The 26,484-nt window shown below is 41.3% G+C and overlaps 1 protein-coding gene across 1 annotated transcript in view; it reads right to left on the bottom strand.

The window, feature by feature from the left end:
- Nucleotides 1–25,774, bottom strand: part of c2cd3 (C2 domain containing 3 centriole elongation regulator) — an 86,424-nt gene extending 60,650 nt beyond the window's left edge. Inside the window, exons 1-11 of the mRNA XM_078402150.1 lie at nucleotides 25,605–25,774; nucleotides 21,211–21,480; nucleotides 19,470–19,627; nucleotides 17,945–18,174; nucleotides 17,138–17,322; nucleotides 15,236–15,371; nucleotides 11,935–12,090; nucleotides 8,108–8,255; nucleotides 4,358–4,521; nucleotides 2,165–2,377; nucleotides 576–691 (exon numbers count right to left, since the gene is read on the bottom strand). Of these exons, the coding sequence (XP_078258276.1) occupies nucleotides 576–691; nucleotides 2,165–2,377; nucleotides 4,358–4,521; nucleotides 8,108–8,255; nucleotides 11,935–12,090; nucleotides 15,236–15,371; nucleotides 17,138–17,322; nucleotides 17,945–18,174; nucleotides 19,470–19,627; nucleotides 21,211–21,480; nucleotides 25,605–25,653 (1,825 nt within the window). The 5' untranslated portion in view covers nucleotides 25,654–25,774. The remainder of the gene's footprint in view (nucleotides 1–575; nucleotides 692–2,164; nucleotides 2,378–4,357; nucleotides 4,522–8,107; nucleotides 8,256–11,934; nucleotides 12,091–15,235; nucleotides 15,372–17,137; nucleotides 17,323–17,944; nucleotides 18,175–19,469; nucleotides 19,628–21,210; nucleotides 21,481–25,604) is intronic.
- Nucleotides 25,775–26,484: the final 710 nt, after the last annotated feature.

Below are 26,484 nucleotides of genomic sequence, written 5' to 3'. Positions count from 1 at the left end.
ATTTGACGATATGGCTTTTGCTTTGCCCACTACAATCTCAATGTACAAAATGGAATTCTTCCCCATTAAACATTTCTACAAAACAAACAAAAAAAACCCACTTAAAAACCTTTTGAATAAGGCTGCAAAAGTTTTCTACCGTGATATGAAACGTGGAACACGCATTTACTGGACTACATCTCTTACACAAATTCCTTTTTATTAAGATTCAAGATCACGATTCAATATTTAATTTATTGTCACATGTACCAATTAAGGTACAGTGAAATTTGAGTTAGAACACCATGTCAAACATTTCATCCTAAAGTAGGTTTCACTGGCTGTTATACTGACCCCTGGCCAAGGAGCCCTCTGCCAATTCTGGAAAAACCCACAAATTAATGCACATCTCAGAATGTAGCCTCTTCATATTTTCACATGGAGAATGTCACAATAAGTCCCAGGCTATTTATTACCACTACTTTAAGTGACATCGCTAACATCAGGAAACAGGTAGAAGATAATCAGCCTGTCGAACAATATTGATATATTTTCTACTCAAATGGTCCAGAAAGAGTTTTGCCCATCCATCCTACCTTCTTTTATAACTTTGCTGGAAGCTATCCTTGTAATTTCAGATCCCATGTAAAGCTCCTGCACTTCACTCTTTGAAGATGTGGACACAGGAAGATTATACTCAACAATATAAGTGCTGAAGGAGAAAAAATAATTAGAATAAAAATCTGGAAATAAAACTATTATTTCCAATCAAATAAATTCAAGACGTTCTCTAGATTTTCTTGCGCCAGGACAAGCGATCTTCCCTAAAACTATCTTTCCTGCCTTTCACAATGATAAACAGATTATCACCTGCACATAGATGTTCTGATAAATAGAACCAGCCTAGGTCTCTCAAATGAATGCTTCCAGCCATTTATCATAAAGTTTGCCAGTATTGAAAAACGCTTGTACCAAGGAAGACTATGGTCAATTACTTCTCTCGAGAAACCTTTAAGCATTATCCCTACAAAATATTTTCTCACTCCGTCCCATATGATCATGTTATCTACCTTGACAATAGGCGAGATTATCAAACAAGCATTATTTTTAATCCTAGGTACAACTTATCAAGTGAATTAATCAAATGTTGCAATGTAACTTCCACGATTGTTTCAGCCCTCCATTAAACTATGCAAGTGACATTGCTGAAATGGTACTAAGTTAAAAACATAAAACTGCTGGATAAGAATCTAATAGTCACAGGCAGAAAAAAAAGTATGAAAGCCTTTATAAGAAAAAAGACCAAGTGGACCCGTTGGGTCCAAACTTCTCCTGCATTGGTGCAGCACCCTCTCCTCCTCCTCCCTCCCTCCTCCCCTCCCCTCCCCTCCCCCCATTCCACCCCTTAACCCCCCCCTTATCCTCCCTCCTTCCTAGGAGATAGATTTAAACTTTAAAATGTAAATAACTTCAAAAATATAACACCAATTTCAATTAAACTTCTTCCATTAGCACCAAGATGGTGAGTAAGGTGGGCCTAAAATTGTTGCGTTATCGTGTACCGTTTTGGCTGTAGTTCAGGAACAAACAAACAAACAAACGAGAGTTTTAATATTATAGATGCCTTGAAATAGTGTGAAAGAGGCACTTACATTTATGCAAGAACTTTGTGGTTCTCAGATAATGACAACAAAGTCATGCAAGGAAATTAAACAATTGAAAGATTTAACTACCTTTCTCAGTTTCAACATTATTGCCACCAGCCTGCGAAGCAGCAATGGCCAACTATAAAATGTTGTAATGCAAAGATAGGTGTAGAGGTCTGGGTTCCTCTTCATAAACCTATCCAAAGTCTCACAGCATTGGGAAGCTATGTCATAGGTGTTAAGGAATCCTTGCTACTTGTGTGACCAGGCCAGCTGTACAAGCACTTGAAAAGTTTGAGGCCATCCACTGCAAAGCAATCTAATTGATCAGCAACCCATTCACCATTTGCAGTTAGGAAAACACAGCACTCCCCTGCTAATACACTGAAGTGGCATTCCAAATTACATGCTGATGATAGGGTTAATCGAACACTTGATCATTCACAAAGACTGCCATAACATTAAAAAGCACTGCGCCAGAAACGCATCTTAAAAGCAAATGCGAAAAGATGCATGTACTGTGATATTTTATAACTTACCATTTCCTTCCTGAAACAGGTCGAGGTGGCTTTCCTCTGCTGTCTTTTCCTTTTGGCATTGTGCGAGTGCTATCTGGAGGAAGCTTTAATGTTTCAATTATAACGCGGGCCAAATAAATGCGTTCCAGTAGGGCAAGTCTATCTACATTCAACTCAATAGCAGGTATCTCTTGTTCTTTACTCAGTACAGAACCTTCTTGCATAGGGTGTTGACTGTAGGTAAAAAAAAGAAAAAGTATTAAATACATGCAGCTCAAAATGCTAGGCAATGTCAAGTCTTCTCTGTCTCCATAAAGAGCAATTCTCAAGAGCAGAATCAGTGAATAAATACATGATGTGAGATTAAGCTATATTGATCAGGAGGAACCAGTAAAGAATGTCCTGTGTATGAGAGTTATAATTTAGGTCAGGACTATTTGAGAGGTAGATGAGGATATGATAGAAAATGGGGACAAACATCTTTTTAAAATAACTTGTAAATGTATAACTACTTAATTACTTCACTCAAAAATGCCACGAGGACCAGTCCGAAATAGACAAAATATAAAAACATGAATTTTGCACCTTGATTGATCTTTTATTCTGGTATTTGTTGTATCACCATCATCTCACACCTTGCCCGTTATTCTTTTTGGCCTGTATTCTTTCCTGCCACCTGTTTCAAAACAGACCCTTCTTTTCCCACTTTCTCTGCATCTTTTAACTTGTTCACCTCTTAACTTTTCCCAGTTTTCATGAAATCTTTCTCCAGACACATGCTAAATTTCTTTCAGCTGTCACTTTTTTAATATCACAAAAGTAAAAAATTATTTTTACACGTGTATATTATCGGTGTGAATATTTCCATTACAATTCAACATTTACACAGCAGTATTAAAAGGATATAAGCTGTTAAAAGAATGATTATTAGCGGAATCAAGGGGTATGGGGAGAAGGCAGGAACGGGGTACTGATTGTGGATAATCAGCTATGATCACATTGAAAGTGGAAGTGGCGGCGCCTAACGGCTGCGGCTCGCTAGCAGTCTGTTCGTCTTTTTTCCTTTTTGTTTTGTTTTTTTGTTGTGTGTCGGTGTTGGGATGGGTTTTTTTTTTTTTTTGGTTGTGTATGTGTGGGGGGTGGTGGTGGTGATGTGGGTGATGTGGGTGGGGGAAACCTTTCTCTTTTAGGTCTCTTCCTCACGGCGCGGGGTGCGGCTCGGCCGCGGGGCCTTCTATCGCCCGGTGCGGCTCGGCCGCTGGACTTAACATCGCCCGGTGCGGCTCGGCCGCTGGACTTAACAGTGCCCGGTGTGGCTTGGCCGCGGGGCCTTCCATCGCCCGGTGCGGCTCGGCCGCGGGGCCTAACGTCGCTGGTGCGGCTCGGCCGCTGGACTTAAGTGCCCGGTGCGGCTCGGCCGCGGGACTTTACATCGCCCGGCGCGGCTCGGCTCGGCCGCTGGACTTAACAGTGCCCGGTGCGGCTCGGCCACGGGGCCTAACATCGCTGGTGCGGCTCGGCCGCTGGACTTAACAGTGCCCGGGCCGCGGGGCCTAACATCGCCCGGCGCGGCTCGGCCGCGGGACTTTTCATCGCTGGTGCGGCTCGGCCGCTGGACTTAACATTGCCCGGTGCGGCTTGGCCGCGGGGCCTTCCATCGCCCGGTGCGGCTCGGCCGCGGGGCCTAACATCGCCCGGTGTGGCTCGGCCGCGGGACTTAGCTGCGCACGGCTCGGTCGCGGGGCCTTCCATCGCTCGGTTCGGCCGCGAGACGTCTCAGCGCCCGGTGCGACTCGGCCGCGGGGACTGTGCGGTTCGGTCGGGGACGAGCTGTCTGTCCGTGGGCGTGGGGAAGAGAGTGGAAGTTTTGTTGCCTCCATCACAGTGAGGGGGTGTTTGGAGTCACTGTGATGGACGTTTGTGTTGGGGTCATGTGTCTTGTGTTCTTTTTTGTGTGTGACTGCTATGTAGTTTCGTTCGGTACCTTGGTACCGAATGACAAATAAAGCTCTGTTGAACTGTTGAATGGCAGTGCTGGCTGGAACGGCCAAATGGCCTCCTCCTGCACTTTTTGTCTATGTATCTTTGTCATCAGCAAGGAATGGTTTCATTTAAGTTAAAGCAAAATTGTAGAAAACATAATACAAAACTGTACATTAAATGCACAAATTCCTACATTTACCAACATTAAATATTAATAAAACACTATTTTACCTGATAGTCTTTTGTGCTTTGTTTTGATTTAAATCTATCCTACGAGCAGTTCTATGCTGGTTATGGTCATCAGGTTTGTAAAATGTCTTTGTCCTCAGTTTTTTCTTTGAAGTATCCAATTCCTCATCTTCACTAGTAAAATCACTTATACTACTTTCATATTTCTATGCGGAAGCAACAACAAATGGATAAGAAATTTGTGAATGTGCACAAAAGTGGATTTACAACCAGCACTGAAAAAAGGCAGAGTGCTGGAATAATCCAGCAGTCAGGCAGAATTGCTGGAGAACATGGATAGATGACGTTTTGGGTCAGGGCTGATTCAGTCTGAAGGGCCCTGACCCGAAATGTAATCTGTCATTGTCTCTGCCTTACTCCAGCACTTTATTTCTCTTTTTTGCAAACTAGCATCTGCAGTTCCTCATTTCAGCACAGCACTAAATTTGACAACAAAAGAATGACAATGTAGACTTGAAAAAGTGCACAGCATTTACATCCATTTTACAAAATATATGTTAAAAAATGAAATAGTACTGGAAAAATAAACAAGATCATTCACTAATATTTAAGTGTTACCTCAAATCCAAATGCTTAAAATCATTCAATGTATTTAAATTATGATTGCCAGTTATGCCAATAAGCTTAGCTGCACAGCCAGACAATACAAGTGTCAAGACTGTTGAACAAACTCTTCACATAAATAAAATACAAGTAAACATTATGCAAATCCACATACACAAAACCATGTATTTACTTAACTTGTTATTTCACACTAAATCCATGGTTAAACAGACTGAATTTCTTGTGTCTGAGATGAGAGGAACTTATTTGTTCAATTACCAGATGTAAACATCTCAAGAATAGCCAGCATCTATTGTCCATCTCCAATTACAAAGTGGCACAGCTGATAGAGCTGTTGCCTCACAGCGCCAGAGAACCGGATTCGATCCTGACTCGAGTTTATACGTTCTCCCAGTGACCATGTGCGTTTCACAACTGATAGGAGCACAATTAGGCCATTCGGCCCATCAAGTCCCCTCCACTATTCAAACGGCTGATCTATCTCTCCCTCCTAGCCCCATTTTCCTGCCTTCTCCCCATAGCCCCTGACACCTGTACTAATCAAGAATCTATCTATCTCTGCCTTGAAAATATCCATTGACTTGGCCTCCACAGCCTTCAGTGGTAATGAGTTCCACAGATTCACCATGCACTGACTAAAGAAATTCCTTTTTATCTCCTTCCTAAATGAACGTTGTTTAATTCTGAGGCTATGACCTCTGGTCCTAGACTTTCCCACATTGGAATATCCTCTCAATATCCACTCCATCCAGGCATTTCACTATTTGGTAAGTTTCAATGAGATCCCCCCCTCATCTTTCTAAACGCCAGCGAGTAACGGCCCAGTGTCGTCAAACGTTCATCATATGTTAACCCACTCATTCCTGGGATCTTTCTCGTTTCCTCCAGTATCACCCTACATCCCCAAGATGTGTGGGTTTGTAGGTTACCTAGCCTCTGTAAGAATTGCCCCCAGTGTTTAGGGAGAGGATACGAAAGTGGGAAAGTACACGCTGATCATTCGCCACAGCCACAGAGCACATCCGTCACTTGTACCCGTTTATCACTCGCAGGGACCAGCTAAGAGCACGCCAGTCACTCACGGGGACTGGCCACAGCACGAGTGTTCTGCTGGAAGCTGGACACTGGGCATCACATCCGACCTCAGCAGAGATCGAGAAGAACGGGGTCTTACTCAGTTCAGAGCAAAAAATGGCAGCAGTGGAAGGTGAAGGGGAAAGTCCTTTTTGAATGGTCAATGGTCCACAAATTCACTCCCCGCATCTTAAGGAACTGCCTCAACTTTCTGTGACCGGCTCAGGAAGCGACTTTGGCGCACAGAACGAGAGGGGTGGCTGCTAGACGTGGTGGGCCGCATGTTTGCAGTGACCCCATTCATGGTGACAGCAGAGGCGGTCAAGGGAGGTCCCATGGCAGTAGGCGTGCGAGCAAATCAAATGCAGCCTGCGGCAGCTGCCCGTAGTGATGGCGGAAGGAGCCGATGGCATCGTGATGGGCCAGGCCGAACCCTACTTTATCAATCCAGTGCCCAGGACAGCAGGCCTTATAGTGAGAAAATAAGAAATCACACATCTCTTTGGGCCAAGATTGGACTTTGCAGAGACTTGGAAGTTGTAAGATGGCGCTAGGACGTGGTGTCTCTCTGCGTGCTATTCCAGAAGACGATCTATTCTACACATATATGGTATGATTTGACTGGATAGCATGCGGAATGAGCTTTTCACTGTACTTCTATACACGTGACAATAAATGAACAAACTAACTATGCTTCCATTTCATAGAACTAGTGATAACGGGTGCTCGATGGTTGTCGTAGACCTGGTGGGCCAAAGGGACTGTTTCCATGCTGTATTGCTCAACAAAACGTGAAATTGCCGCTTTACTGGTGGCAAAATGAAAGTCAAAAACATCTGCAGACATATACAAGCCTCACTAGATAAAGATTACAGATTTTCTTCCCTGACTGAACCAGTGGGTATTGACAACAATAAGGTGATTTTATGTTCATTGTTACTGATAAGCATTTTAATTCCAGATATTACTTGAGAATGCCTGCACACATGCAGTGGTTTCTAAAACCTCCTTAAAAGTACTGTTTGTCATTCTTATTGTTCATAAAAAATTAAATTTCAGAAAAACGTTAAAATTACAACAAAGTTTGTTGCCACATAACACTTCAATTATGCACTTATAAAACACTTACTTTTCCAAACAGGCAATATTTTATTTTATTTTTGCCTCTGTGTTAAATTTGGCAGAAAAAAATGGATGTATAATTCATTTTACTGGCCACAGAAATAATGCTTATAATAGTAAACATTATTGTCTGCCAGTAACTACAACTTGCCATCCTATTATGGAATTATTATATTGCTATTTCCTGGTTTTCAGATTCCTTGAGTACCATTTTTATTATTGACATCATATTTTAGTTGCTCTAATATCTAACAATCAAACTGTTGCTCATTTAATGTGAACTTTATCTATCCTTCTAACTGGTAACCAACATAGCAACATGTTTAAAAAAAAACTTAGTTCAGTTTAGAGATATGCATGGAAACAGGCCCTTCGGCCCATCGAGTCCATGCCGACCACCGAACCCCGTTCACTATAGTTCTACGTTATCACTTTCACATCCACTCCCGACATACTAGGGACAATATACAGAGGTCAACTAACCTACAAACTTTGCACGTCTTTGGAATGTGAGAGGAAACTGGCGAATCCAGAGGAAACCACCTAGTGACAGGGATACCGTGCAAACTCCACACAGACAGCACCGGAGGTCAGGATCGAATCTGGGACTCTGGCGCTGAGGCAGCAGCTCTACCACATGCACCACTGTGTCGTCCTGCATTTTATTTGCATTGTTCTAAGGATTCATCTGTGAATGCTCAAGTGGAGTGCCTTCTGCATATTAGCATTACACATTATACTAAATAATTATCCTCAGTGCATCTTTAAATTTCTGCTCTAATAACTGGTAGAAACCAGACCATAGTTGCCCAATAAGTACATTGGCAACAGCATAAAAATGGGGAGGGGGAAACTGTTTTTAAATGTACCAAACCCTTTATCGTGTCAATATAAAGTAATCACCTGATTATAACATGCTAACAATCAATAAGCCGTGAAAAATCTTGGAAGCTTTGTAACTTTTTAACTTACAGGATCCTTGTAGAAGAGATTTTCCAGCAGGCTCTTGTCATAATGAGGATCGTTTAATTCGCTTGCATCAAGAATACTACTTCTACCAGATAAAGATTCTGGAGGGGACTGTGTGCCATGCCAGTAATGGAGAGGTATAGAGTCAGTACTGTAGACAAAGAAATGAAAAGCAGAATATGAATCTGATTGAAGGATTTTTGTGAAGAAAGAATGTTTGTGTCAAAAAATAAAGGAATATTTTCATAATTACAGTGAGGAAAATTTAGATTTCATCATCCTGATGCAAAACCAATGTTAAGGATTGGTTATCTCTCACATATACCGTGCCATGTAAATTAACATTGATTTCAACATAATTGAAAATTTGGACATTTCTGTGATGGACGCCAATCCACCATGTCAGTGTCACATCTTTATTGAAGTTGCAAATCTACAAGTGAATCTAAGAAACATACAACTTAGTCAAATCTTTTGGTCAACCACATTTCCTCTAATCCTCAGAACAGTTAACCGAGTACTTTGGTTCTGTCTTCACTAAGAAAGACACAATCTCCCAGAAATACTAGGGGACCGAGGATCTAGTGGAAGGGAGGAACTGAAGGGAATCCACATTAGTCAGGAAATGGTGTTAGGTAAACTGTTGGGACTGAAGGCAGATAAATCCCCAAGGTCTGATGGTCTGCATCCCAGAGTCTGCAAGGAGGTGGCCCTAGAAATCGTGGATGCATTGGTGATCATTTTTCGATGCTCTCTCGACTCAGGATCAGTTCCTGTGGACTGGATGGTAGCCAACGTAACTCCACTTTTTAAGAAAGGAGGGAGAGAGAAAACAGGGAATTATAGACCAGTTAGCCTTACATCAGTAGTGGGGAAGATGCTTGAGTCGATTATAAAGATGTTGTAGCAGCACATTTGGAAAGCAATGACAGGATTGGTCAAATTCAGCATGGATTTATGAAGGGGAAATCGTGCTTGATTAATCTTCTGGAATTTTTTGAAGATGTAACAAGTAGAATGGATAAGGGAGAATGGATAAGAGGTGCATCTGAACTTTCAAAAAGCCTTTGACAAGGTCCCACACAAGTGATTAGTGTGCAAAATTAGAGCACATGGTATTGGGGGTAGGGTATTGACATGCATAGAAAACTGGTTGGCAGACAGGAAGCAAAGAGTAGGAATTAACGGGTCCTTTTCAGAATGGCAGGCAGAGGCTAGTGGGATGCCGCAAGGCTCGGTGCTGGGACCTCAGTTATTTACAATATATATTAACGATTTAGACGAGGGAATTAAATGTGACATCTCCAAGTTTGCAGATGTCACAAAGCTGGGTGAACTATGATGAGGATGCTATGAGGCTGCAGGGTGACGGATAGGTTGGGAGAGTGGGCAGATGCATGGCAGATGTTAATGTGGATGAATGTGAGGTTATCCTCTTTGGTGGTAAGAACGGGAAGGCATATTATTATCTGAATGGTGTCAGATTAGGAAAAGGGGAGGTGCAGTGAGACGCGGGTGTGTTTGTACATCAGTCACTGAAAGTAAGCATACAGGTACAGTAGACAGTGAAGAAAACTAATGGCCTTCATTGCGAGATTTGAGTTTAGGAGCAAGGAGGTCCTACTGCAGTTTTACAGGGCCTGGTGAGACCGCAACTGGAGTATTGTGTGCAATTTTTACTCCTAATTTGAGGAAGGACTTTATTGCTGTTGAGGGAGTGCAGTGTAGGTTCGCCAGGTTAATTCCAGGGATGGCTGGACTGACATATGATCAAAGAATGGGTCGACTGGGCTTGTATTCAGAAGGATGGAATTTAGAAGGATGAGAGGGGATCTTATAGAAACATATAAAATTCTTAAAGGTTTGGACAGGCTAGATGCAGGAAAAATGTTCCCGATATTGGTGGAGTCCAGAACAGGGGTCACAGTTTAAGAATAAGGGGTAGGCCATTTAGGACTGAGATGAGGAAAAATGTCTTCACCCAAAGTGTTGTGAATCTGTGGAATTCTCTGCCACAGAAAGCAGCGAAGGCCAATTCCCTGGATGTTTTTTGAAGAGAAAGTTACAGTAGATTTAGCTCTTGGGGCTAAAGGAATCAAGGGATATGGGGAAAAAGCAGGAAAGGGGTAACAAATTTAGATGATCGGCCATGATAATATTGAATGGTGATGCTGGCTTAAAGGGCCGAATGGCCTACTCCTGTACCTATTTTCTGTTTTCTAATCAAGATATCTTTTTGCTTACAAACATATGGAATTTAAATTGATGAATTTGTTAAAAATGCTTCATTGTGTTATACTTGTAGAACAATAAATTGACACAAAAGTTAACAACATCCCATCGCATCAGAAATTCACATCTCATGAGAACTTTCATCTTTCCAAGAAACAATATGTTACACGAAACAAATAAATTTTAGACAGCTGGTTTTCTAGATGGTCAGGATTGCAATTCTTGCACTATGACAGACTCTCGTAGTCTCCCAGTATCTACAAAACCATAAACCACCAAGGCAGAAATTTACTAACTTTAAAATAAATCTGTATGGAACTTTATCTCATGCTGCAATAAAATCACCTTTTGAGAATCTTCTTCAAGGATTTGCTATGCAGCATTGAAGATGCCATGTCTGGACAGCATGATAGTTCAAGAGTTAGCACTGCTACCAGTACTGAACACACGATGCCTCAGAAAAGCCACCAGCATTCACAAAGACTCCTCACACCCCTGCAATAGTCTGTTCAAACTTCTACCATCGGGCAGACGCTACAAGGCCTTCTACGCCCGCACCTCCAGACTCAGGAACAGCTTCATCCCCAGGGCCATAGCTGCCATGAACCGGTCCTGCTGAGCCGGATGGTCACATCGCACAGTGAACCGGCACAGATCTACTTGCACTTTATTCTGTTTTAAAACTGTTTCTAATTTGTTTCATTGGGTTGTTTAAATTAAGACTGATTAGCTAATTAATTTATTGCATCATATGGGAGGCGCATTCCCAATCTCGTTGTACCCCTGTACAATGACAATAAAGATATATTGTATTGTATTGTATTGATGCTAGACATCTCCAGTGACCCGGTTTCAATTCTAACCGAGAGTTTGCACGTTCCCCCTGTGACCACACAAGTTTCCCCTGGAAGGGCTCAATTCCTCCTACACCCCAAAGATCTACTGGTGGTAGGTTAACTAGCTACTGTAAATAAATAACATGCAGAAAACACCTTGAAACAGCTTTTTAAAATTTAGATGGAACAGAACATTTCAAATGAAAGTCCGAATTTCACTTCAATACTAATCAGTTCTACCTGATAAACATAATTCGAAGATCTCAACAGATAGCCTTATATGGAAATGAGAGATTTAGAACGTTATGAGCCAAATAGGACTATCCCCAAAAGGCCAACTTGTTCCATCATGGACATGGTGGGCCGAAGGACCTGTTTGCATGCTGCATAACTTTATGATTCTGTGACTCTTACTTCAAAACTACAGGTATCAATCGCTCTAGTTGTAATTTTACCATTGAGATTCCCCAATTACTGCATTAGGTAATAATGCTTAATTATTATTAGGTATTATAATTCTTCCCTTTTAATCACCAGGATAAAATCTCTATAGTAAAATACAATTAATTCTAATGGAATGCCCCAAGTAGAACTTATTACTAATCCATTTCCTTATGTACAAATTAACTTCATAATTTCTCTTAATTGTAGAACCTCTGACACAGATGATGTGTTTTTACATTATTACCAACCTGAAAACATTGAAACCAATGCAAAGTTCAACTACAAAACAAATTAAAATAGAGTTAAACCAGTATTTACCTCCCAAGAAGCAAATTGATAGCTGTGGCCTCAGTGGTGGGATAACGTTCTTTAAATGAGTATTCAGGAGAAGGAAGTAAAGAATCTCGAGATGGAAACATTTCTTCAGACTCGGGCAAATTATGAAAGAGTTTTCCAGAAGGGGATTGATGTATTCTTAAGGGAGGAAAAAAGGAGATTTAGAGAACAACTGTTTGTCACTGTGAAATACTGCATTATTTAATCACATGAGCTTGAAAACATCAAGTGGGGTGGCCAGCATTTAGAAACTAAAAGTGAGAAATATACTCATAATGACAAATGTTCATCTCAAAAAGTGTGCTCAATTCGATGACTTGCAGGTTAACAACCTTACGACAGGTCCAATATGGAAATATTTAGCACATCTAATGGGCTGGGACTATTCTCTTAAATTATGTTATTTCACAATGGATTCAAAGCATTGTAGTCTGTTAAACAAATTGTAATTATTTGCTATGCTCTGTGTGATGCCCAGATGTCAGACAATTTTTAAACTGTTTTCACTTTCAGTCATTTTCTTAATCCACAAATATGAGGAGTTAATAATGAACAAATAATAAAGGATAATATAGCAGCAATCTAATTCAAGGGCTCAAATAACATTGCAAATAGCAAATTATTATAATTTATAAATTATTGTTATTGATAAATCCCTTGATTTATTATTCATCATTTAGTAAATTGAGCAGACAATGCACAGTTTCACATTATTTTCAGATGTTTAATCTTTGGCAGGTGTCATGGTTGAAACTGATGATTTAGCAAGTTTGGGTGGTTGATTTAAAAGGGATATTAATTCTCACGGTTTAATGATAATGAATGATACAGCCAAAAGCTTAAATCATCATTTGTGATGGAAACTGGAAAACAAGTTGATATATTTTATCAATAAACAAAAATATAACCAAAGGGGGGCGCCCGTAATGGCTGCCTCGCCAACAGTCTGCCTCGTCCTTTTCTTTCTTTGTTGTTTTCTCCATCCGCACTGCGGCCTAACATCATGCAGTTGGCGGCCTCTGCTGAGGCGTACTTCGGGAGCTCCAACCGTGGGAGCCTGCAGGACTTAACATTGTGGAGCTCGCAGTCCCTGTCGGGGATCGACCTTGGAAGCTCCAACCGTGGGAGCCTGTGGACTTCAACATCGTGGAGCTCGCGGTCCCTGGTTAAGGACTGACTTCGGGAGCTCCTAGCTGCAGGAGCTTCGACCACCCCGACCCGGGAGCTTCGATCGTCCCGATGCGTGAGCTTCGATCGCCCTGACCCGGGGGCTTTGATCACCAGCTGTGGGAGCTTTGATCGCCCCGACTGCAGATGGTTTGACTGCCCCGACCGCGGGGGAATAATGAGGGAAGAAGATTAGACTTTATTGCCTTCCATCACAGTGAGGAATCTGCTGTGGTGGATGTTTATGTTAACTCTTATGTAGTTGTGTCTTTTTGGATTTTTTAGTATGGCTGCATGGTAAATCGAATATCACTGTACCTTAATTGGTACAGGTGACAATAAAAGACCTTTGAAACTTTGACTATTTTACCAAATAATGTCTGTTAACATTACTGGTCTTTGTAAATTTATCTAATCCTCTGACCAATTAAAAAAACTTAAAATACAATTTTTCCACTCACATTTGCAAAAAACTGACTTTCATTTAATATAAAACAAATTAACAATCAAAATGCCTTTCCATAGAAATGATACTTGGAGCTTGTTTAAAGATTAATTTCATCAGTCCTGGATGAAAGGAAATGAGTAATAGTATCTCAGAATAAATGCTGAGCATGTATGCCGTGCAAGACAGCAGCATTTTTCTTCCCTGTCTTCATGAATGCCCCACTATCTGCAGAGGTCCGACAGTGTAACCAAATAACTGAAAATAGTAATAACATGAATTGGATTTGAGGAAAATACAAAGAAGAAGAAATCATTTCAATTTAAACCAATCTTTCATTTCAGGTTAAACTGCACATCATTTTTTATCTCCATCAGATTACTTTAAATTTAATTAGAGACATAGAGTAGGGTTAGAAGCCCTTTGGCCCAACTTGCCCATGCTGAACAAGATGCTCTATCTACATTAGTCCCACCTGCCCGCATTTGGCTGCAATGGGGAACCTTATGAAATATCCCTCTGAACCTTTCCTTTCCATGTACCTGGCCAAATTTCTTTAAAATATTGAGATAATACCTGCCTCAACTACCTCCTCTGGCAGCTTGTTCCATATGCCTACCACCTGCTGTGTGAAGAAGTTGCCCCTAAGGTTCCTATTAAATCTTTCCCCTCTCACTTTAAACTCGTGCTCTGGTCTTGATTCCCCTACAATGGGTAAAAGACTGTGCATTCGCCCTTTCTATTCTCCTCGTGATCTTATATACCTCTATAAGATCACCCCTCAGCCTCTTGCACTTCAAGGGATAAAGTCCAAGCCTGCCAAAGCTCTCCCAATAGCTCAGGCCCGCAAGTCCTGGCAATAGCTCCATAAATCTTTTCTGCACTCTTTTCAGCTTAATAACATCCTTCTTATGGCAGGGTGTCCAAAATTGAACACAATACTCCAAAAGCGGTCTCACCAACATCTTATCCAACTGTAACGTAACATCTTAACTTAGATACTGAAAACCTGATTGATGAAGGCCAATGTTCGGAAAGCCTTCTTGGCCACCCTATCTACCTGTGATGCCACTTTCAAGGAACAATGTACAGGCACTCCCAGATCCCTCTGCTCTACAACACTCCCCAGAGCCCTGCCATTCACTGTGTAGGCAGTTTCAACTTTAGATAGTTCCTCTGTCCCTCCCGTCCCCTCCTCCTTCCCAGATCTCCCTCTATCTTCCTGTCTCCACCTATATCCTTCCTTTGTCCCGCCCCCCTGACATCAGTCTGAAGAAGGGTCTCGACCTGAAACGTCACCCATTCCTTCTCTCCCGAGATGCTGCCTGACCTGCCGAGTTACTCCAGCATTTTGTGAATAAAACCCTTCGATTTGTACCAGCATCTGCAGTTATCTTCTTATTCACTGTGTAGGTCCTGCCCTGGTTTGACTTTCCAAAATGCCCACCTGCCCAATTGATCAAGATCCTGCTGCAATGTTTGATAATCATCTTCGCTACCTACAATACCACCCACTTTAGCATCATCTATAAACGTACTAATCATGCCTTCTACATACTCATACAAATTGTTGATGGGGAACCTTATGAAATGCCTTGATGAAGGCATTCATTATATTTATTAAGGCACAAAAAAGGGTTTTACAACCACTCAGAGTTTTATCAAGCTTACTTTGATTTTGGTACATCAATAGGTTGACATTGAGCTGGGGAAGGAACATCCATTAATCTGGATACACCATCAGGAACAGTTTTCATTGCCGAAACCACCATCGCATTTCGCAATTTGCAACCTCGGTCTAATAGAACTGCAAAGAAAAAATATTAATTGAGTGAACGACTGCAAGAATTATCTACTACTATAACAATATGAATTTACATCAAAATCTTTTCTATGTTCAACTTCAAAGTGCTTAGTCGAAAATGTTTGATTTTGATTATGCTATATAAGTACGTGAACCTAAACAACTGTAAACACAGGTGTCTTCCTTGAAACCTGTACCCTCTCAGTAGTTTTCCCATCACTGATATTCCTTTTGCACTGTGATAACTAGGCATAGTACTCAGAATATCAACAAGGCATAAAATTTATCAGGTATTCAAAAGGAAACATATGCAAGAAATTATATGGATCTGGGGAATAATAATATGCTCCATAATACTGTAGAATAAATGAATGCTGTAAGTGAGGTGACAACATGCAAGAACAGTGATCAATATTGCTCATTCTTCGGGGAAAGTGGCAGAAATGACTTTGTAAAGGAAATTAATGGTCAGGAAGTGCGACCCATGTACAATAATTAAGGGCCTGAGTCAGCGCGAGACTGAGAGACGGTGAAATTTTGGGCTTTGTGGAACTCAATATGGCTGGATTTGATAAATAGATGGTAATATATTCATTTCTGATACCAGTTAGTGGACGGTCATTTTAACACCAACTCTCCCCTACCCAACAAACTCTTGCACACCAAGTTAAAAATAGTGTAGTTTTTGAATTGTAAATCACTGGTCAGAACAATTCCAGGCTACACTCATCCCCAAAAGTTTATCCATCAAATTTAACTGCAACCAACTCAGCAAAAATTCTTACACAGCATATTTACACATTACAAACAATAAATTTAAAGGTGGTATCCAAACAAATTAAGAAGAACAGACAAACATTTTTTTATGAAGCCCATTGTTATATGACAACCTTTTTGTTCAACTACACGAAATCCTCTAACTGCATTAGGTCTATATCCTAATATACTTTGCCTATTCAAATGCCTGTCTAAATTTTAATCACAGTGGCTGTATCTAACTCCACAAACCTCCTTTTACAGCAAGTTCCACATAACAACCACTCGCTGTACATAGAAACATAGAAAATAGGCGTAGGAGTAGGCCATTCAGCCCATCGAGCCAGCACCGCCATACTGTATGAACATGGCTGATCATCCAAAATTAGTACCCCGTTCCTGCTTTTTCCCCATATCTCTTCATTCCATTAGTTCTAAGAGCTAAACCTAACTCTCTTGAAAATGTCCAGTGAATTGGCCTCAACTGCCTTCAGTTGCAGAGTATTCCATAGATTCACAACTCTCTGGGTGAAAGAGTTTTTCCTCATCTCAGTCCAAAATGGCCTACCCCTTATTTTTAAACTGTGACCCCTGGTTCTGGACACCCCCAACATGGGGAACATTTTTCCTGTCTGTCCAATCCCTTAAGAATTTTATGTTTCAAGAAGGTCCCCTCTCATCCTTCTAAACTCCAGTGAATACAAGCCCAGTCGACATATTCCCCTAAAAAAACATTCCCCTCAAATCTGCACTGAAATTCTTTTGTCTCACCTTAAGCATTTCCTTTTGTTTTTGATACCCCTACCATGGAAAAAAATATTCTGACCATCTATCTTATAATTTAATATACCTCTTTCAGATCACCCCTCGGCCTCCATCATTCCAGGAAAAGCAAGCTCTGGTATACCCCACACTGATCACACAATCCTCCATATTCAACTCCTTGGAGAATACAGATGCAAAGTACTCATTTAGTACCTTGCCTACAATAAGAATTCATGTTAGTAACTTACCCGAAATCAGATTTTTAGTACTCCGGCTTTCTGATGACAGTACATGTTTATCTGTCCTCTTGCTGTCAGTGGCAAATGTCACAGCAGGGGCCAAAGGAGCCGAGTTCAGCTGTTCCTTAGCTTCAGACATACCAGTCTTTGTGGAACTTCTTGCATTTTCCTGGAAGTACAAATGATCTCTTCCTCTGAGAGGCAGGTGAGAAAAACACAAAGAGCCAAAAATTATTTTTCCTCGCATTAGTTTTCTGATGAATTGTGCCCCAAATGCAAGCCGTCTATATTTAATTATCTACAAAAATGGTAATCAAGGCATAATCTAACAGAATCTGAAAAAGTTTCCTCATGACCTTCTACTTACTCAACCTCTTATTGCTAACACCCATGTCTTCATTTCTTTACATCTTCCTTTGTGAAGTTTGCATCTATTAAATTTCCCATCACCTCCGCCATCATCTCAATTCAACTGGCTTCTTTCACAATTGAGCCTAGATGATGAAGGGAGCTGCTACTTCAATCCATCTAGGCTCTCGGTTGTTGAATCTCTGGCTGAACATATTTCTCTACCTTATTATTCTCTAAATTTACATTTTGGCCCTGTGTACTTCTAATTAAAAAAATGAAGGAGGCATAAGAATTGTTTTCAATGCTATAGATACAATACAAATGCATGCTGCTGTGAACATAGGGAAGAAACATATTGCTGCACTTTATTTGTGATGCATATAACATGGAAGCGCTATATCACCACTGAAGTGTTTCATGCAAAATATATACAAAATATAAAATCAAGATTTATTTTGATGATACCTTGGAGCATTAGAAGCACTACTTGACAGGGACTCCTTTCCACTTAAGCTGGTTAAGGATGATTTACGAGGAGCAGAAAGTTCAGCCAGATTTTCTAAAGATCCTGCTCTTGAAGTATGTGCCATGACAGGACTTTGAGCTGAGATTCCACCATCCATACTTGTGTCAGTAGTTGGATTAGAACTGCCACTATCACATATGTCAGTCAGCGACTCCAGAGCAAGCGAAACCTTCAAATCAATCCAACAACACAAGTGAACGTAAATGGTCAGCAAATGTAACACATTATATTTTTGTTGCACACTGCAGGGGATGAAATAACAGATGAATAATGCACTAAAGTAGACATGCACACTTTAAAAGTCTTTCACATTTTCATTAAATGTTTTGCAGCCAATGAAATACTTCATGAAGTGAAACCACAAACATGAATATTATTTTTTTTTATCCACTTGATGGAGATGGAGTTTTGGGTTAACATCTTGCCCCCCCCCCAAAAAAAAATGACCACAGGACAACATATATTTACTTCCCCTCAAAAACACATCACTTTTAGATATTACTCTTTGTCAGAATTTATTTCCTTGTATTATACTGGTGAAAATATCCGAAAACTACACTCAGTTCAAACTGCTTTGTGGAATCATACATATTTACAGCACAGAAGCAGATGACTCACTATATCAGGTTTAGATATCCCAGAACTCTACATGTAACCTTATAGATTCCGCAGGTATCGCTCTCAGAATCCTTACTTTGCTTTTGCTCTTTTGAAAGATGCTTTGATTGAGTCACCCTCTTCAGGAAGCAGGTTCCAAACCCTTACCACAATTTGGGTCAAAACATTTTTCGCCAACTCTTCACCACCGTTTCTACTTGTTGCTAGTTATTCTGCAAAGGGGAGTGGGCCCTTCCTGTTCACTCTGTTTAGGCCTCTCAGTTTTAAATACCTTGATTAAAACATCCCCTTGACCTTTTTTTGTCCTCTCACCACCCATCTGTTTGGAAACAACCCCAGCTAAGCAAATTCAAGCACACTCAATGTTCTGATAGGCAACGATGGTTGCAATAAACATCAATTCACATTTGAATTGTGAAATTCAAAATTGGAGATCTCAACATTTACATGAGATAACATGTGACACCATAATAATTTAGTTATCTTCCACCAAACTGGTTGCCGGTGTACTTGGTTTGGCTATAATGCATTTTTCATTACACTAATTGGATATAACACGATTGATGAAATAGGAAATACCATTTTTTGTGTGGACCAAATTGGTTAAATAGTGAGTTTGATTGGGAGAGGATCTGTCTATCTTGAGTTTGATTGGGAATTAGAGTACCACTTAAAAGTTACTTTGGAAATCAGCAAGCGGAAAAAAGTATTGGGGGGAAAAAAAATGTTTGCGAGGTTATTTCCCGAATCAAATAAATGATTATGAAATATTATTTGCCAAGTAAGGCACAAACATTAATATCATATTTCTTACTCAAAAGTACCAAGGCAAATAGCATTTCTAACCTGTAGTTCTCCAAGTTTCTCCGAGGTAGGTGAAATCATTGTGAAAAATCCACTAATTTCATACGTGGAAGATAGTTGTAAAATTCCATTTATTTGAACTCGACCAATGGGAAGATGGTCAGCCTTTGTCAACACTTCCAATACCAGCACTCCCATATCTACCATATTAAAAAGATGAACAAAAACTCTTTGTAAATATAAAACTAGATTTAGCAGTTGCACAACTGGACAAACATTAACTGAGAAATGAAAAATACATAGAAAAATATAAATTGTTTATCCAGCCAAATCTTTCAACAATGTACTGCAGCACTACTGCATGTGCAAGAGTAGCTGATCTCTGGGAACACCAAAACCTACAACCATCGTTTACACTTCATGCTGCCTCAGGAAAGCAGCCAACATAATGAAAGACCTTTTCCACTCCAATCATTCCTTATTCTCCCTGCTCCCGTGGGCAGAAGATACAGAAGCTTGAAAGTGCGCACCACCAGACTAATGAACAGCATCTTCCCCTGTTATCAGGTTTCTGAATGGTCCTTCCATAAGATATTAGTACATTCCCCATTCTCCAACCTACCTCATTGTGGACAATGGAAGGTTTCCCTGGTACTGCTTTGCTCCAATGCTAAGAACTGCACCCTGTACTCTTTCTCTTCATTTTACCTTTTGCACTTGAGTTTGGATTGATTGTATTTCTGTATAATATTATCTGATCTGATTTTATAGCATACAAAAATGTGGCCTTGGTACATATAATAAACCTAAACCATCCCATCCTCACTTAGAAATACACAAGCTTATTGTATGAATTACAGGTATGTAGGTTAATTGGCTGGGTAAATGTAAAAATTGTCCCTAGTGGGTGTAGGATAGTGTTAATGTACGGGGATCGCTGGGCGGCACGGACTTGGTGGGCCGAAAAGGCCTGTTTCCGGCTGTATATATATATGATATGATATGATAATGACGAGTCAGAGTAATGTGGGAAGATCAATTGACCCAATGTTGCCAGAACAACAGCCTTGCTCTCAACGTCAGTAAAACCAAGGAACTGATTTGCAGTCTGAAGAAGGGTTCTGACCCGAAACGTCACCTATTCATATTCTCCAAGGATGCTGCCTGAGCCACTGAATTACTTCAGTGTTTTCTCCATCCAAGGAACTGAATGTTGTCTTTAGAAGAAGGCCAAAGATCCACAACTCTCTCTTCATCGACAGGACGGCGGTGGGGAGTCAAAAATGTTACATTTCTGGGCATGTTTTGGACCCAGCACGTTAATGCAATCATAAAGAAAGCCTCTACTTCCTTAGAAGATTGAGGCATGTCAACAAATACGCTCTTGAACTTCTACAGGTGTACAGTAGAGAGCATATGGACTGGTTGCATCATGACCTGGTTCAGCAAATCGAATGCCCAAGAAAGAAGACTGTAAAATGTGTGAACACTGCCCAGTTTATCACGGGTACTGACTGCCCCACCATCAAAGGAAACCTCAGGAGTCACTGCCTCAAAAAGGCAGCCAGCATCATCAAAGGACCCACACCACCATGTCCTTGCTCTCATTTCACTCCTGCCATCGGAAAGAAGGTACGAGTCTGAAAACTGTAACGTCCATTTTTATTTATAATGACCAAGCTTTATTTGCAAAGTATTACAGATTGTAATTGTGTCGTGTGGGACAAATGTTGATGCCATTTGCAGATATAGTTAAATAAAATTAATAATATTTGAAACTAACCTGCAAGGTAAGAAGTGAACTGTCTTGTTCCACAACGGACAGCATATCGAGCAGTGGTTTTCACAGATTTTGGTTCAGAATGCGAAGAATCTCTTGGGTGAAACAAAGTGCCATTGGAAGTTTCGCCCCACCAGCGCAGTCTAACAAGAGGGGCTACTGGAGGCTTGGGAATGATCCACAGGATTTTACTGACCGTTATCCTTAGAAAATATCGAATCTGACCTTCAACAAGCGGTGGCAGACTTGTAGATGGTAGGACGTCACTTATTCCTGTAAACATAATTAAAGTTATGATGATTTTAAGGTGTCTCATAGTGTTATCAATTGCATACCAAATATTATCAGTAATAATAAACTCGTCTTAAATAATTTCGAATTGAAGATATTATCTCCCACAAGCTTAAACCTTTGTCAGTAGAAAATATCACATGCCAAGTACCATAAGGTAAAATTCTAATGGTTGCAGATTAATTGATGCTGAGGAGTAGTGAAAGATGAATTATGAATATCATAATATTAAAATATGTATGTACGCAACTGTCCTGAAGATATGTCATTTTATGACCATGTTGATCATCATTTTGTATAAATGAGGAAAATTAACCAAGAGCAACAAACAAGTTTTACATTGTTCTTAGAATGAAACGAAAATGTGATGAATGGACAAGAATTAATAAGCACATTTTCCACCCTGCAATATGTGCTTCTTATTAATGTGCTAATAATTTTAGACACATACTGTTCAGCAAACAAAATAGGATAGTGGAACAGACAGAAACATAGCAGGCAAAATGCAACACAGGAAAATACGAGGGTATATTGTACATCTTAATAAGAATGGTAACACAATCCAAAAAAACAACCAAGTCCTCTCTAATGTGTTGCCCTATATGTTTTCATGTGATGTTACTAAGACTAATTAAATATAAATGTGCTGGAATCAAAGGAAGAAACCATTAAAGTTGAAATGCTTAGCTGTCAGGAAGCACTTATTGAGAGACAAAAATTGGGCATTGTGTAAATGCAAAAATTTTTTTTTTAAGTGTTACAGAAGTAATATGGTTATCACTGAGAATTCTAATCTATGAATAGACTGGATAAGACAAATTAACATAGAACAGTACAGCACAGGAACAGGCTCTTCAGCCCATAACGTCTGTGCCAAACATGCTGCCAAAATACGATTCATGTCTCCTGATTCAGTGCATATCTATGTGCCTGTCTTAAACCCTCCGAAATGCTACTATCATATTGCCTCCACCATCACCCCGGCAGTACATTCCAGGCATCCACCACATTCTGTGTAAAAATAAAACTTGCCCAGCACCTGCCTTTAAACTTTAACCATAAATCTACCACCTCTAATCCTTGACATTTCCAGCCTGGGAAGACAGTTCTGACTGTCTAGAACACAAAGTGCTGGAGTAATTCAGCAGGTCAGGCAATATCTCTGGAGAACATGGATAGGTGACTATCTGGGTCAAAACCCTTCTTCAGACTCGACCCTAAACTTCACCTATCCCTGTTCCCTAAAGATGCTGCCTGACTAGCTGAGTTACTCCAGCATTTTATGTCTTTTTGTGTATTAACCAGCATCTGAAGTTCCTTGTTTCTATATTATGACCGTCTACCCTATCTATTATTAGTTACCCTCATAATTTCATATACTTCCATCAAGTTTCCCTTCAGCTTCTGCCACTCCGGAGAAAACAAAACAAGTTTGTCCAACCTCTCCTTATAACTAGTACCCCATAACCCAGGCAGCAAACCTCTTCGGCACCCTCTCCGAAACCTCCACATCCTTCCTGTTATGTGGTGACCAGAACTGCTTGCAATACTCCAACTGTGGCCTAATCAAAGTCTTATAGAGTTGCATTATGATTTCGACCAATATTCCGACATTAATATTCCGACTAATGAAGGAAGTACCTCACACGGCTTCTTTACCACCCTATTTGTGTTGCCGATTTCGTGGAGCTGTGGACCTAGCCCGCAAGATCCCTCAGCACATCAATGCTGTTAAGAGACTTGAAATCAACTGTATATCTTTCCCTTACATTTGAACTCCCAAAATGCAACACCTCACGCTTGCTCGGATTAAACTCCATCTGCCATTTCTCTGTCAATTTAACAAGGCTGATCTATAATCCATCGTATACTTTGACAGCCTTCCTCACTGCCTACAACTATGGCAATCTTGGTGTCGTCTGCAAACTTACTAACTGACCCATGTACATTTATGTCAAAGTCATTTATAAACACTCATATGTCTCCCTCTGGCTTTACATTTCATTCCTCTTTCTTTACCTGACAGCCTTTTGTCTCCCTTTCTCCTTTGTCTCTTACTCTACTCATCTGCCAATCAACGCCCCTTCACTCACCTGTGTCCTCCTGTCATTTGCCCATTTATCCATCACTCACCTCCGTTTCAGCTCCCCTCCCCACCTCCATCCGTCTGAAGAAGGGTCCCAACCTGAAACATTACCCATCCATGTTCTCCAGAGATGCTTCCTCACCTGCTGAGTTACTCTAGAGCTTTGTGTGTTGCTCGGAGGTTAACAGAAGGTTTCGCCATTCTTTCATTATTTCCAAACACTCAATAGTTTTGAATGAACAGTTGATGTCCATGCACTATTGAATGACTGGACAATACTTTATTGTCACGTGCAATATGCTATATGTGCATATGTGTATATAAGCACAAGCTTACATGTATATACACACATGAAACTTTTTTTTCTCTCGTTTATTATACTGTTCACAGAGTACTGTGTTTATATATTCCGTTGTGCTGCTGCAAGTAAGAATTTCATTGTTCTATCTGGGACATTTGACAATAAAACATTTGTAGGAGTGAATAAAACACGCTTGAGGGAGTGCAGCGAAGGTTCACCAGGTTAATTCCTGGGATGGCGGGACATACAATGGGTCGACTGGGCTTGTATTCACTGGAATTTAGAAGGTTGAAACATATAAAATTCTTTAGGGATTGGACAGACTAGATGCAGGAAAAATGTTCCTGATGTTGAAGGAGTCCTGAACCAGGGATCGCAGTTTAAGAATAAGGGGTAGACCATTTAGGACTGAGATGAGGAAAAACTTTTTCACCCAGAGTTGTGAATCTGTGGAATTCTCTGCCATAGAAGGCAGTGGAGGCCAATTCACTGGATGCTTTCAAGAATTAGATTTTGCTCTTATGGCTAAAGGAATCAAGGGATATGGGGCGAATGTGTAGGAAAAAAATGCAGATATGGGGAGAAAGCAGGAACGGGATACTGATTGTAGGTGATTAGGCATGACCATATTGAATGGCGGTATCACAAAATGCTGGAGTAACTTAGCAGGTCAGGCAGCATCTCTGGAGAGAAGGAATGGGTCCACTCGACCGTAGAACCAGCCAATCTCCATCTACTAACACTTTCCTCCGCCTAGCAGAGCTGTTTCTTACATGACCCCACTGACGAGCACCAGACCTTAATCACCAACACTATCACTGATCTCACCAATTCCGGCGCTCTGCCCTCCAATGCCTCCAACCTTATCGTTCCGCAGATAAGGCCCAATTTTACCTTCTCCCTAAAATCCATAAACAGAACTGTCCTGTCAGACCTATTGTTTCTGCCTGTTCCACAGAATTAATTTCCACCTACCTCGACTCCATCCTATCCCCCCCCCCCCCCCCCACCCCGGTCAAATCCCTCCCCACCTATGTCCAAGATACTTCACATGCTCTCCGTCTCCTCAATAACTTCCGGTTTCCAGGCCCCCACTCCCTCATCTTTACCATGGATGTCCAGTCACTCTACACCTCCATCCCCCATAAGGATGGTCTTGAAGCCCTCCGTTTCTTCCTCGACCGTAGAATCAGCTAATCTCCATCAACTAACACTCTCTTCCGCCTAGCAGAGCTGGTTCTTAACCCATTCCTTCTCTCCAGAGATGCTGCCTGACCTGCTGAGTTACTCCAGCATTTTGTGATACCTTCGATTTGTACCAGCATCTGCAGTTATTTTCCTACACATATTCAATGGCGGTGCTGGCTCGAAGGGCCGAATGCCCTACTCCTGTATATATAGTCTACAATACAATATATCTTTATTGTCATTGTACAGGGGTACAACGAGATTGGGAATGCACCTCCCATACGATGCAATAAATTAATTAGCTAGTCAGTATTAATTTAAACAACCCAATGAAACAAATTAGAACAGTTTTATGTTTATATTAGAACAGTCTATGTTTCTATGTGTAAGAATGAACTGCAGATGCTTGTTAAACCGAAGATAGGCACAAGCTGGAGTAACTCAGCGGTTCAGGCAGCATCTCTCGTGAAAAGTAATTGGTGATGTTTCAGGTCGAGATCCTTCTTCAGAAAGGGGGAAATCCGCACTTACTTTTCTTTTTCCTTCCCAGTTTTGCAGTTTTTGGTTTCTTGGTTTTCATTGTTGCTCCGTGGTTTTCCAGTGCATGTCGATCATTGAAATAGTTTGAACCTGGTTGCCCGCGTACTCTGCGAACGCAAGAGACGCCGGGTCGGTTGCGGAAGGACGCTGGCCGCTCGGCACGCCGGGACGTCGGAGGACCAACAGCTGCCAGCGATCTGTTTACAAAACGCGCTCCCGGGCAACGGACTCGGCTTTCAAACGTGCAGCCCGCCAGCCAAGCGCGGGTTACCAGGGGATGACGTGGCCCCAGCAACGATCGTCCAATAGGATAACGGAGGACCAGTAACTGGCGTCCAATAGGATGGCAGAGGGCCAGTGACTGGCGTCCAATGGGATGACCAGTAATTGCCGTCCAATGGGATGACGGAGTGCCAGGAACTGGCGTCCAATGGGATGAGGATCAGCGACTAGCGTCCAATGGGTTGAGGGAGGACCAGCGACCGATGACGTAGGTCCAGCGAGGATCGTCCAATGGGAGGATCAGTAACAGGTGCCCAATCGGATAACGGAAGATCAGCGACGGGCGTCCAATAGGATGCCGGAGGAACGGGACGAATGTCCAATGGGATGATGGAGAGCGAGCGGCGAGCGTCCAATGGGATGCCGGAGGAGCAGCAAAGCAAAGAGGCGGGGGTTGGGGAGAACAGTTGACGTTTCGTGACAAGGACTGTTGATCGGAACTGAAGGAATGGGTAGCGCGTTTCACCAGGTCTGACGAAGGGCGTCTGAGCTGACATTTGCTAACTCCGTTAATAGGCACAAAATGTTGGAGTAACTCAGCGCGACAGGCAGCATCTCTGGGTCGAAGGAATGGATGACGTTTCGGGTC

Source organism: Rhinoraja longicauda, chromosome 7 (assembly GCF_053455715.1).
Source record: "Rhinoraja longicauda isolate Sanriku21f chromosome 7, sRhiLon1.1, whole genome shotgun sequence".
NCBI classification, from domain to species: domain Eukaryota; kingdom Metazoa; phylum Chordata; class Chondrichthyes; order Rajiformes; family Arhynchobatidae; genus Rhinoraja; species Rhinoraja longicauda.
This window is presented reverse-complemented; position numbering and strand designations above follow the sequence as displayed.